Here is a 14,694-nt window from a genome sequence, read left to right on the forward strand (position 1 = left end):
TGCCACTCTTAGCACGTGTGCCAGGGGTTGCCGATCCCTGGTCTTACAGCAACACGGCATTAGTTTTAAATAGATCGGTGACTTGCAGACGCCGATCTATTTAACAGCGCAGCCACTATCAGGAGGGGCGGCATGTAATAATGGTCTGGAGAAAATCACGCAGACCAGCGTTCCTCTGTGCCGCCCCCCGATAGTGCTGCCTGAGGCCGTCGCCTCATGAGAGGTGCAGCCCTGGGACTGGGGGGTGCGGAGAGGAGTAGGAGGGGGCCCGGGGAGTGTGGAGTAGGAGGGGGCCCGCGGAGTGGAGAAGGAGGGGGCCCGGGGAGTGCGGAGAGGAGAAGGAGGGGGCCCGGGGAGTGCGGAGAGGAGAAGGAGGGGGCCCGGGGAGTGCGGAGAGGAGAAGGAGGGGGCCCGGGGAGTGCGGAGAGGAATAGGAGGGGGCCCGGGGAGTGCGGAGAGGAGTAGGAGGGGGCCCGGGGAGTGCGGAGAGGAGAAGGAGGGGGCCCGGGGAGTGCGGAGAGGAGTAGGAGGGGGCCCGGGGAGTGCGGAGAGGAGTAGGAGGGGGCCCGGGGAGTGCGGAGTGGAGAAGGAGGGGGCCCGGGGAGTGCGGAGTGGAGAAGGAGGGGGCCCGGGGAGTGCGGAGTGGAGAAGGAGGGGGCCCGGGGAGTGCGGAGAGGAGAAGGAGGGGGCCCGGGGAGTGCGGAGTGGAGAAGGAGGGGGCCCGGGGAGTGCGGAGAGGAGAAGGAGGGGGCCCGGGGAGTGCGGAGAGGAGTAGGAGGGGGCCCGGGGAGTGCGGAGAGGAGTAGGAGGGGGCCCGGGGAGTGCGGAGAGGAGTAGGAGGGGGCCCGGGGAGTGCGGAGAGGAGTAGGAGGGGGCCCGGGGAGTGCGGAGAGGAGTAGGAGGGGGCCCGGGGAGTGCGGAGAGGGCCCGGGGAGTGTGGAGTGGAGAAGGAGGGGGCCCGGGGAGTGCGGAGTGGAGAAGGAGGGGGCCCGGGGAGTGCGGAGTGGAGAAGGAGGGGGCCCGGGGAGTGCGGAGAGGAGTAGGAGGGGGCCCGGGGAGTGCGGAGAGGAGTAGGAGGGGGCCCGGGGAGTGCGGAGAGGAGTAGGAGGGGGCCCGGGGAGTGCGGAGAGGAGTAGGAGGGGGCCCGGGGAGTGCGGAGTGGAGAAGGAGGGGGCCCGGGGAGTGCGGAGAGGAGTAGGAGGGGGCCCGGGGAGTGCGGAGAGGAGTAGGAGGGGGCCCGGGGAGTGCGGAGAGGAGTAGGAGGGGGCCCGGGGAGTGCGGAGAGGAGTAGGAGGGGGCCCGGGGAGTGCGGAGAGGAGTAGGAGGGGGCCCGGGGAGTGCGGAGAGGAGTAGGAGGGGGCCCGGGGAGTGCGGAGAGGAGTAGGAGGGGGCCCGGGGAGTGCGGAGAGGAGTAGGAGGGGGCCCGGGGAGTGCGGAGAGGAGTAGGAGGGGGCCCGGGGAGTGCGGAGAGGAGAAGGAGGGGGCCCGGGGAGTGCGGACCCGGGGAGTGCGGAGAGGAGTAGGAGGGGGCCTGGGGTGCATGACTCCCATTATACTTGAGGCTGTGCACCCGCTCTGACCCATCACACATTGGGTTGGCTGTAATGGCGTCTTCCTCTCCACAGGCTCATGGCTTCTCGAGGTTCTGGAGCGTCACTGACCAGGAGGAATTACCGACTGTCCACTGAGCCGGAGAAGACGAAGGTGACAGGTAACGCGTGGTCTGTAGCGGGGAGAGCTGACCATCAGGCCTGTGTGAATAGCTCCTAACGTCCGTTTTACCTGAGGGGTTGTCACAGTGTATCAGCCTGCACTCTGCAGGATCTCTCTATTGTCCTGGGCTGATACATTGTGACAACTCCTCAGCTCTGCCAGCAGGAATGTTCTGACAGGATCTGTTAGTAGTGGTGCTAACAGTGTGACCCCTCAGGTAACTCCTCCTGGACACTGTCTCCTCTGTTCCAGGCATTGTGAATGAGAGGCTCCTGAGTCAGTATTTGCACAGAATATTCCCAGGCAACGATGGAACGCAACATGGTGCCACCTACAGGTAAGTGTCCACAGAGCGATCGCTGTACTGCCCTCCCCGCAACATGGCGCCACCTACAGGTAAGTGTCCACAGAGCAATCACTGTACTGCCCTCCCCGCAACATGGCGCCACCTACAGGTAAGTGTCCACACAGCAATCACTGTACTGCCCTCCCCTAGCCAAGGCTTAGACCTTTATATATGGCATAAGTATGTGCCCCCTGGCGCGCCCGTCATCACCTCTATTAATAACCGGCTGCCTCTAATCCTCTGCTCCGATTACAGGCCCCTTAACCTCTTCCTGCCCACAGCCAGTGTGATCTGCTTGTGCCCTTGGCCTGTGGAATTAGCTCTTAAAGGGGCTGCCCAGGAACGATAAAAATAACCCCCCCCGCACGCGCTCTCCGATCCATGATGCCCCAGTCTTGTTCAGGGCAGAAGTCCACGTGTCCATTGTGGCCAAAATAAAGGACCGAGACGTGACAGGTGACGTATGTGAGTGACATCCCCGTTACCTTACTGACCAGCGGTCACAATGCGATCACCGGAGCGCCAGGAGTGCTGAATAGCTTTGTGTTTTTCATCCTGGACAAACCCATAAGTTTCCCATAAAATCTAAATAAATAAATCTCCGTGACCGAGACAGTTATCTGTACCAAGAGATAGTGACCCCGGTAATATCCAACATCTCCTCACCATGAGAGGCACCGCTGAGCAGGACAAGTGGCATCTACTATGTCTCCTCTCTCCACGCAGAAAACCTCTCACCTTCCAGAACCTGGAGGAGCGACTGGACCATCTACTGACCGCAGCTGAGAGCGAGGAGAACACAGGTGGGGGGTCTTTGTTCAGCCCCAGGGCAACATGGGTGATGGAGGTGAAAGCCCAAAGCTAGTGAGATAGATGATATCATCCTGCAGTCACCACTAGGAGGAGCTCACTACATACAGAATATACAGTCACCACTAGGGGGAGCTCACTACATACAGATTATACAGTCACCACTAGGGGGAGCTCACTACATACAGATTATACAGTCACCACTAGGAGGAGCTCACTACATACAGAATATACAGTCACCACTAGGGGGAGCTCACTACATACAGATTATACAGTCACCACTAGGGGGCGCTCACTGCATACAGATTATACAGTCACCACTAGGAGGAGCTCACTACATACAGATTATACAGTCACCACTAGGAGGAGCTCACTACATACAGATTATACAGTCACCACTAGGGGGAGCTCACTACATACAGATTATACAGTCACCACTAGGAGGAGCTCACTACATACAGATTATACAGTCACCACTAGGAGGAGCTCACTACATACAGATTATACAGTCACCACTAGGAGGAGCTCACTACATACAGATTATACAGTCACCACTAGGGGGAGCTCACTACATACAGATTATACAGTCACCACTAGGGGGAGCTCACTACATACAGATTATACAGTCACCACTAGGGGGAGCTCACTACATACAGATTATACAGTCACCACTAGGGGGAGCTCACTACATACAGATTATACAGTCACCACTAGGGGGAGCTCACTACATACAGATTATACAGTCACCACTAGGAGGAGCTCACTACATACAGATTATACAGTCACCACTAGGGGGAGCTCACTACATACAGATTATACAGTCACCACTAGGAGGAGCTCACTACATACAGATTATACAGTCACCACTAGGAGGAGCTCACTACATACAGAATATACAGTCACCACTAGGGGGAGCTCACTACATACAGATTATACAGTCACCACTAGGGGGAGCTCACTACATACAGATTATACAGTCACCACTAGGGGGAGCTCACTGCATACAGATTATACAGTCACCACTAGGAGGAGCTCACTACATACAGATTATACAGTCACCACTAGAGGGAGCTCACTACATACAGATTATACAGTCACCACTAGGAGGAGCTCACTACATACAGATTATACAGTCACCACTAGGAGGAGCTCACTACATACAGATTATACATTCACCACTAGGGGGAGCTCACTACATACAGATTATACAGTCACCACTAGGAGGAGCTCACTACATACAGATTATACAGTCACCACTAGGAGGAGCTCACTACATACAGATTATACAGTCACCACTAGGAGGAGCTCACTACATACAGATTATACAGTCACCACTAGGGGGAGCTCACTACATACAGATTATACAGTCACCACTAGAGGGAGCTCACTACATACAGATTATACAGTCACCACTAGGGGGAGCTCACTACATACAGATTATACAGTCACCACTAGGAGGAGCTCACTACATACAGATTATACAGTCACCACTAGGGGGAGCTCACTACATACAGATTATACAGTCACCACTAGGAGGAGCTCACTACATACAGATTATACAGTCACCACTAGGGGGAGCTCACTACATACAGATTATACAGTCACCACTAGGGGGAGCTCACTACATACAGATTATACAGTCATCACTAGGGGGAGCTCACTACATACAGAGTATACAGTCACCACTAGGAGGAGCTCACTACATACAGATTATACAGTCACCACTAGGGGGAGCTCACTACATACAGATTATACAGTCACCACTAGGAGGAGCTCACTACATACAGATTATACAGTCACCACTAGGAGGAGCTCACTACATACAGATTATACAGTCACCACTAGAGGGAGGTCACTACATACAGATTATACAGTCACCACTAGAGGGAGCTCACTACATACAGATTATACAGTCACCACTAGGAGGAGCTCACTACATACAGATTATACAGTCACCACTAGGGGGAGCTCACTACATACAGATTATACAGTCACCACTAGGGGGAGCTCACTACATACAGATTATACAGTCACCACTAGAGGGAGCTCACTACATACAGATTATACAGTCACCACTAGGAGGAGCTCACTACATACAGATTATACAGTCACCACTAGGGGGAGCTCACTACATACAGATTATACAGTCACCACTAGGGGGAGCTCACTACATACAGAATATACAGTCACCACTAGGAGGAGCTCACTACATACAGATTATACAGTCACCACTAGGGGGAGCTCACTACATACAGAATATACAGTCACCACTAGGGGGAGTTTACTTCATACAGATTATACAGTCACCACTAGGGGGAGCTCACTACATACAGATTATACAGTCACCACTAGAGGGAGCTCACTACATACAGAATATACAGTCACCACTAGGGGGAGCTCACTACATACAGAATATACAGTCACCACTAGGGGGAGTTTACTTCATACAGATTATACAGTCACCACTAGGGGGAGCTCACTACATACAGATTATACAGTCACCACTAGGAGGAGCTCACTACATACAGAATATACAGTCACCACTAGGGGGAGCTCACTACATACAGATTATACAGTCACCACTAGGAGGAGCTCACTACATACAGATTATACAGTCACCACTAGAGGGAGCTCACTACATACAGATTATACAGTCACCACTAGGAGGAGCTCACTACATACAGATTATACAGTCACCACTAGGGGGAGCCACTACATACAGATTATACAGTCACCACTAGGAGGAGCTCACTACATTCAGATTATACAGTCACCACTAGGGGGAGCTCACTACATACAGATTATACAGTCACCACTAGAGGGAGCTCACTACATACAGAATATACAGTCACCACTAGGGTGAGCTCACTACATACAGATTATACAGTCACCACTAGGAGGAGCTCACTACATACAGAATATACAGTCACCACTAGGGGGTGCTCACTACATACAGATTATACAGTCACCACTAGAGGGAGCTCACTACATACAGATTATACAGTCACCACTAGGGGGAGCTCACTACATACAGATTATACAGTCACCACTAGGGGGAGCTCACTACATACAGATTATACAGTCACCACTAGGGGGAGTTTACTTCATACAGATTATACAGTCACCACTAGGGGGAGCTCACTACATACAGATTATACAGTCACCACTAGGGGGAGCTTACTTCATACAGATTATACAGTCACCACTAGGGGGAGCTCACTACATACAGATTATACAGTCACCACTAGGGGGAGCTCACTACATACAGATTATACAGTCACCACTAGGGGGAGTTTACTTCATACAGATTATACAGTCACCACTAGGGAGAGCTCACTACATACAGATTATACAGTCACCACTAGGGTGAGCTCACTACATACAGATTATACAGTCACCACTAGAGGGAGCTCACTACATACAGATTATACAGTCACCACTAGGAGGAGCTCACTACATACAGATTATACAGTCACCACTAGGAGGAGCTCACTACATACAGATTATACAGTCACCACTAGGGGGAGCTCACTACATACAGATTATACAGTCACCACTAGGGGGAGCTCACTACATACAGATTATACAGTCACCACTAGGGGGAGCTCACTACATACAGATTATACAGTCACCACTAGAGGGAGCTCACTACATACAGATTATACAGTCACCACTAGAGGGAGCTCACTACATACAGATTATACAGTCACCACTAGGAGGAGCTCACTACATACAGTATATACAGTCACCACTAGGGGGAGCTCACTACATACAGATTATACAGTCACCACTAGGAGGAGCTCACTACATACAGATTATACAGTCACCACTAGGGGGAGCTCACTACATACAGATTATACAGTCACCACTAGGGGGAGCTCACTTCATACAGATTATACAGTCACCACTAGGGGGAGCTCACTACATACAGATTATACAGTCACCACTAGGAGAAGCTCACTACATACAGATTATACAGTCACCACTAGGAGGAGCTCACTACATACAGATTATACAGTCACCACTAGAGGGAGCTCACTACATACAGATTATACAGTCACCACTAGGAGGAGCTCACTACATACAGATTATACAGTCACCACTAGGAGGAGCTCACTACATACAGATTATACAGTCACCACTAGGGGGAGCTCACTACATACAGATTATACAGTCACCACTAGGGGGAGCTCACTAGATACAGATTATACAGTCACCACTAGGGGGAGGAGCGCACTACATACAGATTATACAGTCACCACTAGGGGGATTTTTGCATTATATTCAGATTATAGTCATATTTGTATATATATTCCTGTTTCCTTAGTCTGACCCTTGTTGATCACTCTAATCCCCTCCTCCGGGGACAGGACCACTTCTGATCTTGATTGATCTCTTCTCTGCTTGTTTCTTAGCCTCAGATTTGGGTGTCGATGGACGTCTCGGACCCTCCACAGTCGTCTTGGATCACACCAGTGGTTTTGAGGGGTTGTTATTGGTGGATGATGACCTCCTGGGGGTGAGTACACATCCTTGCCCCTCCCTGCTGATCTCCTGCTGCGGCTGACACTGATCTCTCCCTGCAGGTGATTGGACACAGTAACTTCAGCTCCATCAGAGCCACCACCTGCGTCTTTAAAGGTGAGCTGTGTGGACAGGGGATGCCGAGCGCCCACGACTCCCATCATTATACAGTGAGACTACAACTCCCAGCATGTCCTACTCGGCCTTGTCTTGCAGGTCGGTGGCTGTACGAAGTTCTGATCTCCTCGCAGGGCCTCATGCAGATCGGCTGGTGCACCCTGAGCTGCCGCTTCAACCAGGAGGTAAGTCGTGATCCGGCGCTGTGGGGGGGGGGGCACAGGGGACAGGTTACAGTGTCCCTTCTCCATACACAGGAGGGGGTTGGCGACACGCCGGATTCTTACGCCTACGATGGGAACAGGGTTCGTAAATGGAACGTGACCACCACCAACTACGGGAAGGTGAGCGTTGTAGGTGGGGGAGGGGTTGCCACGCAGGCGCTGTGTCTGACCTGTATCCTGTCTCCTCACAGTCCTGGGCGGCCGGGGACATCGTCAGCTGCCTCATTGACCTGGATGAAGGATCCATCTCGTTCTGCTTGTAAGAGGGGCGGAGTCTGATGATAGTCCCGCCTGTAACTGGACACATCCCCTCACCGCTATCCTCTCTCTGCAGGAACGGCGTCAGTCTAGGCCCCGCCTTCAGCGATATCTCCCGCGGGGCCGCCATGGCCTACTTCCCCGCCATCAGCCTTTCGTTCAAGGAGTCCGTGGCATTTAATTTTGGCTCGCGGCCACTCCGATATCCTTCTCTGTGGACACAGCAGCCAAACAGTTAAGCATTGGTGGGTGAAAACCAAAATGGCTGCAGCCCCCACAGGACAAGGCTGGGGGGGGAGGGGCAGTGAGGTGTGTTACTAATTCCTTAATGATAGCGCTCACATATCCTGTGGAGGGGTACAGACCCCTACAAGACCCGCCCACAGGAGACCTGATCAAGGCCCAGAGGCTGCTGGGATACCTGCGCAACGTCCTAAGCACCGGCATAGATCTGCAGGTAACTCGGGGGAGGAGCCATGTCAGGTCACATGACACCCAGCGCGCTCCCCCCTCCACTGACTACTCTGTATATAACCTGTCTCTGATGTAATGGTTCCCCTGGCAGGAGGGACGGTTGCTGGACAAGGACCCCGCCACGTGGCAGCTGCAGGGCGAGCCCACCGTCCTCATCACCCTTGCACATATATTCAACCACTTTTCTCCGCTAATGGTAAGTCGCCCTGTAGCCTGGTATGGGGGGTCGCCATCTTATGGCCCCCCTGATCTGTCTCTCTCCGCAGTGTAAGGTGTACCTGGTGGAGGACGTCCTCATGAACTTCCTTCTTGGGATTCTGGAGGGGGGCGGCGCTGTTGGGGAGCACCCCCTCATTCAGCACCTCCTGGACCTCATGTGGCTGCTGATGGAGGTGAGTGTCCGCCTTCTGGTGGAGAATGCGGGCCGGCTCACATTTCTAATTAACCCTACATGTCCCGGCAGGACTATGAAGTCCATGAGTTTCTGAAGCAGCTGATGATGTCTTTGCTGCGGGCATATCGATTCTCGCCTATAGTGCCTGACCTGGGACTGCAGGTAGGTCTGTGACACGCAGGGTTAATTGTGCACTTCTCCTCCAGCCACAGTGACCGGCGCTTGTTCACACAGATTCATTACCTGCGGCTGACGATCGCCATCCTGCGGCACGAAAAATCCCGGAAATATCTGCTCAGCAACGTCCTGTATCCACCGGTCATGTGCACTGTATTACATGTGTGTGCAGGGGCGACGGTAGATCTTTATATGGGGTGGTATATACGTGACAGGATGAAGCGGTACATCTGCATATGGGGCGGTAGCTCTGGATATGGGGCGGTAGCTCTGCATATGGGGAGGTAGCTCTGCATATGGGGCGGTAGCTCTGGATATGGGGCGGTAGCTCTGGATATGGGGCGGTAGCTCTGGATATGGGGCGGTAGCTCTGGATATGGGGCGGTAGCTCTGGATATGGGGCGGTAGCTCTGCATATGGGGAGGTAGCTCTGCATATGGGGCGGTAGCTCTGGATATGGGGCGGTAGCTCTGGATATGGGGAGGTAGCTCTGGATATGGGGCGGTAGCTCTGGATATGGGGAGGTAGCTCTGCATATGGGGCGGTAGCTCTGGATATGGGGAGGTAGCTCTGGATATGGGGCGGTAGCTCTGGATATGGGGCGGTAGCTCTGGATATGGGGAGGTAGCTCTGGATGTGGGGCGGTAGCTCTGGATGTGGGGCGGTAGCTCTGCATGTGGGGCGGTAGCTCTGGATATGGGGAGGTAGCTCTGGATATGGGGCGGTAGCTCTGGATATGGGGCGGTAGCTCTGGATGTGGGGAGGTAGCTCTGGATGTGGGGCGGTAGCTCTGGATGTGGGGCGGTAGCTCTGCATGTGGGGCGCTAGCTCTGGATATGGGGCGGTAGCTCTGGATATGGGGCGGTAGCTCTGGATATATCACACCTGTGTCTGTTTATTGGCTGCTGTCCGCCATCTTGGTTTCTCCTTAGTCATGTGACTTGTAGATTTGATGTCCTTCGCTCGGTCGTCTTCTTCTTCATTAAGAGCCCACTGCGGGTGGAGGAGGCCGGCCTGCAGGAGCTGATTCCTACCACTTGGTGGCCCCACCGCTTCAACAAGGAGGTGAGCCGGAGCCTCGCGCCTCCTGTACAGGCTGCAGCCGCTTATTTCCACATCTTTGGATCTGACGGTTTTGTAAATTATTATTCTGTTTAAGGGAAGAGAAATCAAAGAACCGACAGAGGAGAGCGGCGAGGAGCGGCAGCGCAGGCGGGCGTACGAGCGGGGCTGCATCAGGCTAAAGAAACGCATCGAAGGTAGCCGCGCACTGTTAACCCCTTCTTACCCAGTGGGGCATCGGAGGCCGCCATGTAAGTGTCTTGTCTTGTGTTTCAGTGGTGGAAGAGCTGCAGGTGCAAATCCTGAGGCTGCTGCTGAACAACAAGGACAAGGGAGGGGTGAGTACAGCCTGCCCCAATACCCCCCCTCCCCCCAATCTGCTGAGCACTGAAGGGTTAATGTCTCCGCAGGGTGAAGCCTCTCGCTACATTTTCCTCAACAAGTTCAGGAAGTTTCTGCAGGAAAACGCCAGTAACCGTGGGGTGAGTGCAGCGGATGTAGGGTGACAGTGCGGGGCCGAGACCGAGCCGCGACACCACCACCTACTGACCAGTGCTGACTGTCTATTATTGGGGGCAGTTCTGTGCTCTCGGTGGTGTCGGTCTATTATTGGGGGCAGTTCTGTGCTCTCGGTGGCGTCTGTCTATTATTGGGGGCAGTTCTGTGCTCTCGGTGGCGTCGGTCTATTATTGGGGGTCAGTTCTGTGCTCTCGGTGGTGTCGGTCTATTATCGGGGGTCAGTTCTGTGCTCTCGGTGGCGTCGGTCTATTATTGGGGGTCAGTTCTGTGCTCTCGGTGGTGTCAGTCTATTATCGGGGGTCAGTTCTGTGCTCTCGGTGGTGTCGGTCTATTATCGGGGGTCAGTTCTGTGCTCTCGGTGGTGTCGGTCTATTATCGGGGGTCAGTTCTGTGCTCTCGGTGGTGTCGGTCTATTATCGGGGGGCAGTTCTGTGCTCTCGGTGGTGTCTGTCTATTATCGGGGGGCAGTTCTGTGCTCTCGGTGGTGTCGGTCTATTATCGGGGGTCAGTTCTGTGCTCTCGGTGGTGTCGGTCTATTATTGGGGGTCAGTTCTGTGCTCTCGGTGGTCTCTGTCTATTATTGGGGGGCAGTTCTTAGCTCTCGGTGGTGTCGGTCTATTATCGGGGGTCAGTTCTGTGCTCTCGGTGGTGTCGGTCTATTATTGGGGGCAGTTCTGTGCTCTCGGTGGCGTCTGTCTATTATTGGGGGCAGTTCTGTGCTCTCGGTGGCGTCGGTCTATTATCGGGGGTCAGTTCTGTGCTCTCGGTGGTGTCGGTCTATTATTGGGGGTCAGTTCTGTGCTCTCGGTGGTGTCGGTCTATTATCGGGGGTCAGTTCTGTGCTCTCGGTGGCGTCGGTCTATTATTGGGGGTCAGTTCTGTGCTCTCGGTGGTGTCGGTCTATTATTGGGGGACAGTTCTGTGCTCTCGGTGGTGTCGGTCTATTATCGGGGGTCAGTTCTGTGCTCTCGGTGGTGTCGGTCTATTATCGGGGGGCAGTTCTGTGCTCTCGGTGGTGTCGGTCTATTATCGGGGGCAGTTCTGTGCTCTCGGTGGTGTCGGTCTATTATTGGGGGTCAGTTCTGTGCTCTCGGTGGTGTCGGTCTATTATTGGGGGGCAGTTCTGTGCTCTCGGTGGTGTCGGTCTATTATCGGGGGGCAGTTCTGTGCTCTCGGTGGTGTCGGTCTATTATCGGGGGGCAGTTCTGTGCTCTCGGTGGTGTCGGTCTATTATCGGGGGGCAGTTCTGTGCTCTCGGTGGTGTCGGTCTATTATCGGGGGGCAGTTCTGTGCTCTCGGTGGTGTCGGTCTATTATCGGGGGGCAGTTCTGTGCTCTCGGTGGTGTCTGTCTATTATCGGGGGCAGTTCTTAGCTCTCGGTGGTGTCGGTCTATTATCGGGGGTCAGTTCTGTGCTCTCGGTGGTGTCGGTCTGTTATTGGGGGTCAGTTCTGTGCTCTCGGTGGTGTCGGTCTATTATTGGGGGGCAGTTCTGTGCTCTCGGTGGTGTCGGTCTATTATAGGGGGTCAGTTCTGTGCTCTCGGTGGTGTCGGTCTATTATCGGGGGTCAGTTCTGTGCTCTCGGTGGCGTCTGTCTATTATTGGGGGCAGTTCTGTGCTCTCGGTGGCGTCGGTCTATTATTGGGGGCAGTTCTGTGCTCTCGGTGGCGTCTGTCTATTATTGGGGGCAGTTCTGTGCTCTCGGTGGCGTCGGTCTATTATCGGGGGTCAGTTCTGTGCTCTCGGTGGTGTCGGTCTATTATCGGGGGTCAGTTCTGTGCTCTCGGTGGCGTCGGTCTATTATTGGGGGCAGTTCTGTGCTCTCGGTGGTGTCGGTCTATTATTGGGGGTCAGTTCTGTGCTCTCGGTGGTGTCGGTCTATTATCGGGGGCAGTTCTTAGCTCTCGGTGGTGTCGGTCTATTATCGGGGGCAGTTCTGTGCTCTCGGTGGTGTCGGTCTATTATTGGGGGTCAGTTCTGTGCTCTCGGTGGTGTCGGTCTATTATTGGGGGTCAGTTCTGTGCTCTCGGTGGTGTCGGTCTATTATCGGGGGTCAGTTCTGTGCTCTCGGTGGTGTCGGTCTATTATTGGGGGTCAGTTCTGTGCTCTCGGTGGTGTCGGTCTATTATTGGGGGTCAGTTCTGTGCTCTCGGTGGTCTCTGTCTATTATTGGGGGTCAGTTCTGTGCTCTCGGTGGTGTCGGTCTATTATCGGGGGTCAGTTCTGTGCTCTCGGTGGTGTCGGTCTATTATTGGGGGTCAGTTCTGTGCTCTCGGTGGTGTCGGTCTATTATCGGGGGCAGTTCTGTGCTCTCGGTGGTGTCGGTCTATTATCGGGGGTCAGTTCTGTGCTCTCGGTGGTGTCGGTCTGTTATCGGGGGTCAGTTCTGTGCTCTCGGTGGTGTCGGTCTGTTATCGGGGGGCAGTTCTTAGCTCTCGGTGGTGTCGGTCTATTATCGGGGGGCAGTTCTGTGCTCTCGGTGGTGTCGGTCTATTATTGGGGGTCAGTTCTGTGCTCTCGGTGGTGTCGGTCTATTATTGGGGGTCAGTTCTGTGCTCTCGGTGGTGTCGGTCTATTATTGGGGGTCAGTTCTGTGCTCTCGGTGGTGTCTGTCTATTATCGGGGGCAGTTCTGTGCTCTCGGTGGTGTCGGTCTATTATCGGGGGTCAGTTCTGTGCTCTCGGTGGTGTCGGTCTATTATCGGGGGGCAGTTCTTAGCTCTCGGTGGTGTCGGTCTATTATTGGGGGCAGTTCTGTGCTCTCGGTGGTGTCGGTCTATTATCGGGGGTCAGTTCTGTGCTCTCGGTGGTGTCGGTCTATTATTGGGGGTCAGTTCTTAGCTCTCGGTGGTCTCTGTCTATTATTGGGGGCAGTTCTGTGCTCTCGGTGGTGTCGGTCTATTATCGGGGGGCAGTTCTGTGCTCTCGGTGGTGTCGGTCTATTATTGGGGGGCAGTTCTGTGCTCTCGGTGGTGTCGGTCTATTATTGGGGGCAGTTCTGTGCTCTCGGTGGTGTCAGTCTATTATCGGGGGTCAGTTCTGTGCTCTCGGTGGTCTCTGTCTATTATCGGGGGTCAGTTCTGTGCTCTCGGTGGTGTCGGTCTATTATTGGGGGTCAGTTCTGTGCTCTCGGTGGTGTCGGTCTATTATCGGGGGGCAGTTCTGTGCTCTCGGTGGTGTCGGTCTATTATTGGGGGCAGTTCTGTGCTCTCGGTGGTGTCAGTCTATTATCGGGGGTCAGTTCTGTGCTCTCGGTGGTCTCTGTCTATTATCGGGGGTCAGTTCTGTGCTCTCGGTGGTGTCGGTCTATTATTGGGGGTCAGTTCTGTGCTCTCGGTGGTGTCGGTCTATTATCGGGGGTCAGTTCTGTGCTCTCGGTGGTCTCTGTCTATTATTGGGGGCAGTTCTGTGCTCTCGGTGGTGTCGGTCTATTATTGGGGGTCAGTTCTGTGCTCTCGGTGGTGTCGGTCTATTATTGGGGGCAGTTCTGTGCTCTCGGTGGCGTCGGTCTATTATTGGGGGTCAGTTCTGTGCTCTCGGTGGTGTCGGTCTATTATCGGGGGTCAGTTCTGTGCTCTCGGTGGTCTCTGTCTATTATTGGGGGTCGGTTCTGTGCTCTCGGTGGTGTCGGTCTATTATCGGGGGTCAGTTCTTAGCTCTCGGTGGTCTCTGTCTATTATTGGGGGTCAGTTCTGTGCTCTCGGTGGTGTCGGTCTATTATTGGGGGCAGTTCTGTGCTCTCGGTGGCGTCTGTCTATTATTGGGGGCAGTTCTGTGCTCTCGGTGGCGTCGGTCTATTATCGGGGGTCAGTTCTTAGCTCTCGGTGGTCTCTGTCTATTATTGGGGGTCAGTTCTGTGCTCTCGGTGGTGTCGGTCTATTATTGGGGGCAGTTCTGTGCTCTCGGTGGCGTCTGTCTATTATTGGGGGCAGTTCTGTGCTCTCGGTGGTGTCGGTCTATTATTGGGGGCAGTTCTGTGCTCTCGGTGGTGTCGGTCTATTATTGGGGGTCAGTTCTGTGCTCTCGGTGGTCTCTGTCTATTATTGGGGGTCAGTTCTGTGCTCTCGGTGGTGTCAG

At 54.0% G+C, this 14,694-nt stretch overlaps 1 protein-coding gene across 2 annotated transcripts in view; it reads left to right on the forward strand.

Moving 5' to 3' along the window:
* RNF123 (ring finger protein 123) overlaps window positions 1-14,694 on the forward strand; it is a 100,253-nt gene that overhangs the window by 15,311 nt on the left and 70,248 nt on the right. The window contains exons 2-19 of one of the 2 annotated variants that reach the window (XM_075285100.1): window positions 1,626-1,711; window positions 1,966-2,050; window positions 2,786-2,862; window positions 7,285-7,388; window positions 7,456-7,510; window positions 7,610-7,695; window positions 7,768-7,854; window positions 7,926-7,993; window positions 8,069-8,194; window positions 8,335-8,449; window positions 8,558-8,662; window positions 8,733-8,858; window positions 8,930-9,022; window positions 9,095-9,168; window positions 9,985-10,102; window positions 10,197-10,296; window positions 10,376-10,437; window positions 10,510-10,581. In XM_075285100.1, the coding sequence (XP_075141201.1) occupies window positions 1,630-1,711; window positions 1,966-2,050; window positions 2,786-2,862; window positions 7,285-7,388; window positions 7,456-7,510; window positions 7,610-7,695; window positions 7,768-7,854; window positions 7,926-7,993; window positions 8,069-8,194; window positions 8,335-8,449; window positions 8,558-8,662; window positions 8,733-8,858; window positions 8,930-9,022; window positions 9,095-9,168; window positions 9,985-10,102; window positions 10,197-10,296; window positions 10,376-10,437; window positions 10,510-10,581 (1,635 nt within the window). In that variant the 5' untranslated portion in view covers window positions 1,626-1,629. Of the gene's footprint in view, window positions 1-1,625; window positions 1,712-1,965; window positions 2,051-2,785; window positions 2,863-7,284; window positions 7,389-7,455; window positions 7,511-7,609; window positions 7,696-7,767; window positions 7,855-7,925; window positions 7,994-8,068; window positions 8,195-8,334; window positions 8,450-8,557; window positions 8,663-8,732; window positions 8,859-8,929; window positions 9,023-9,094; window positions 9,200-9,984; window positions 10,103-10,196; window positions 10,297-10,375; window positions 10,438-10,509; window positions 10,582-14,694 lie in introns of both variants that reach the window. The other variant, XM_075285101.1, reaches the window with a different exon arrangement.

This window comes from Leptodactylus fuscus, chromosome 8, assembly GCF_031893055.1.
Source record: "Leptodactylus fuscus isolate aLepFus1 chromosome 8, aLepFus1.hap2, whole genome shotgun sequence".
Taxonomy (NCBI): domain Eukaryota; kingdom Metazoa; phylum Chordata; class Amphibia; order Anura; family Leptodactylidae; genus Leptodactylus; species Leptodactylus fuscus.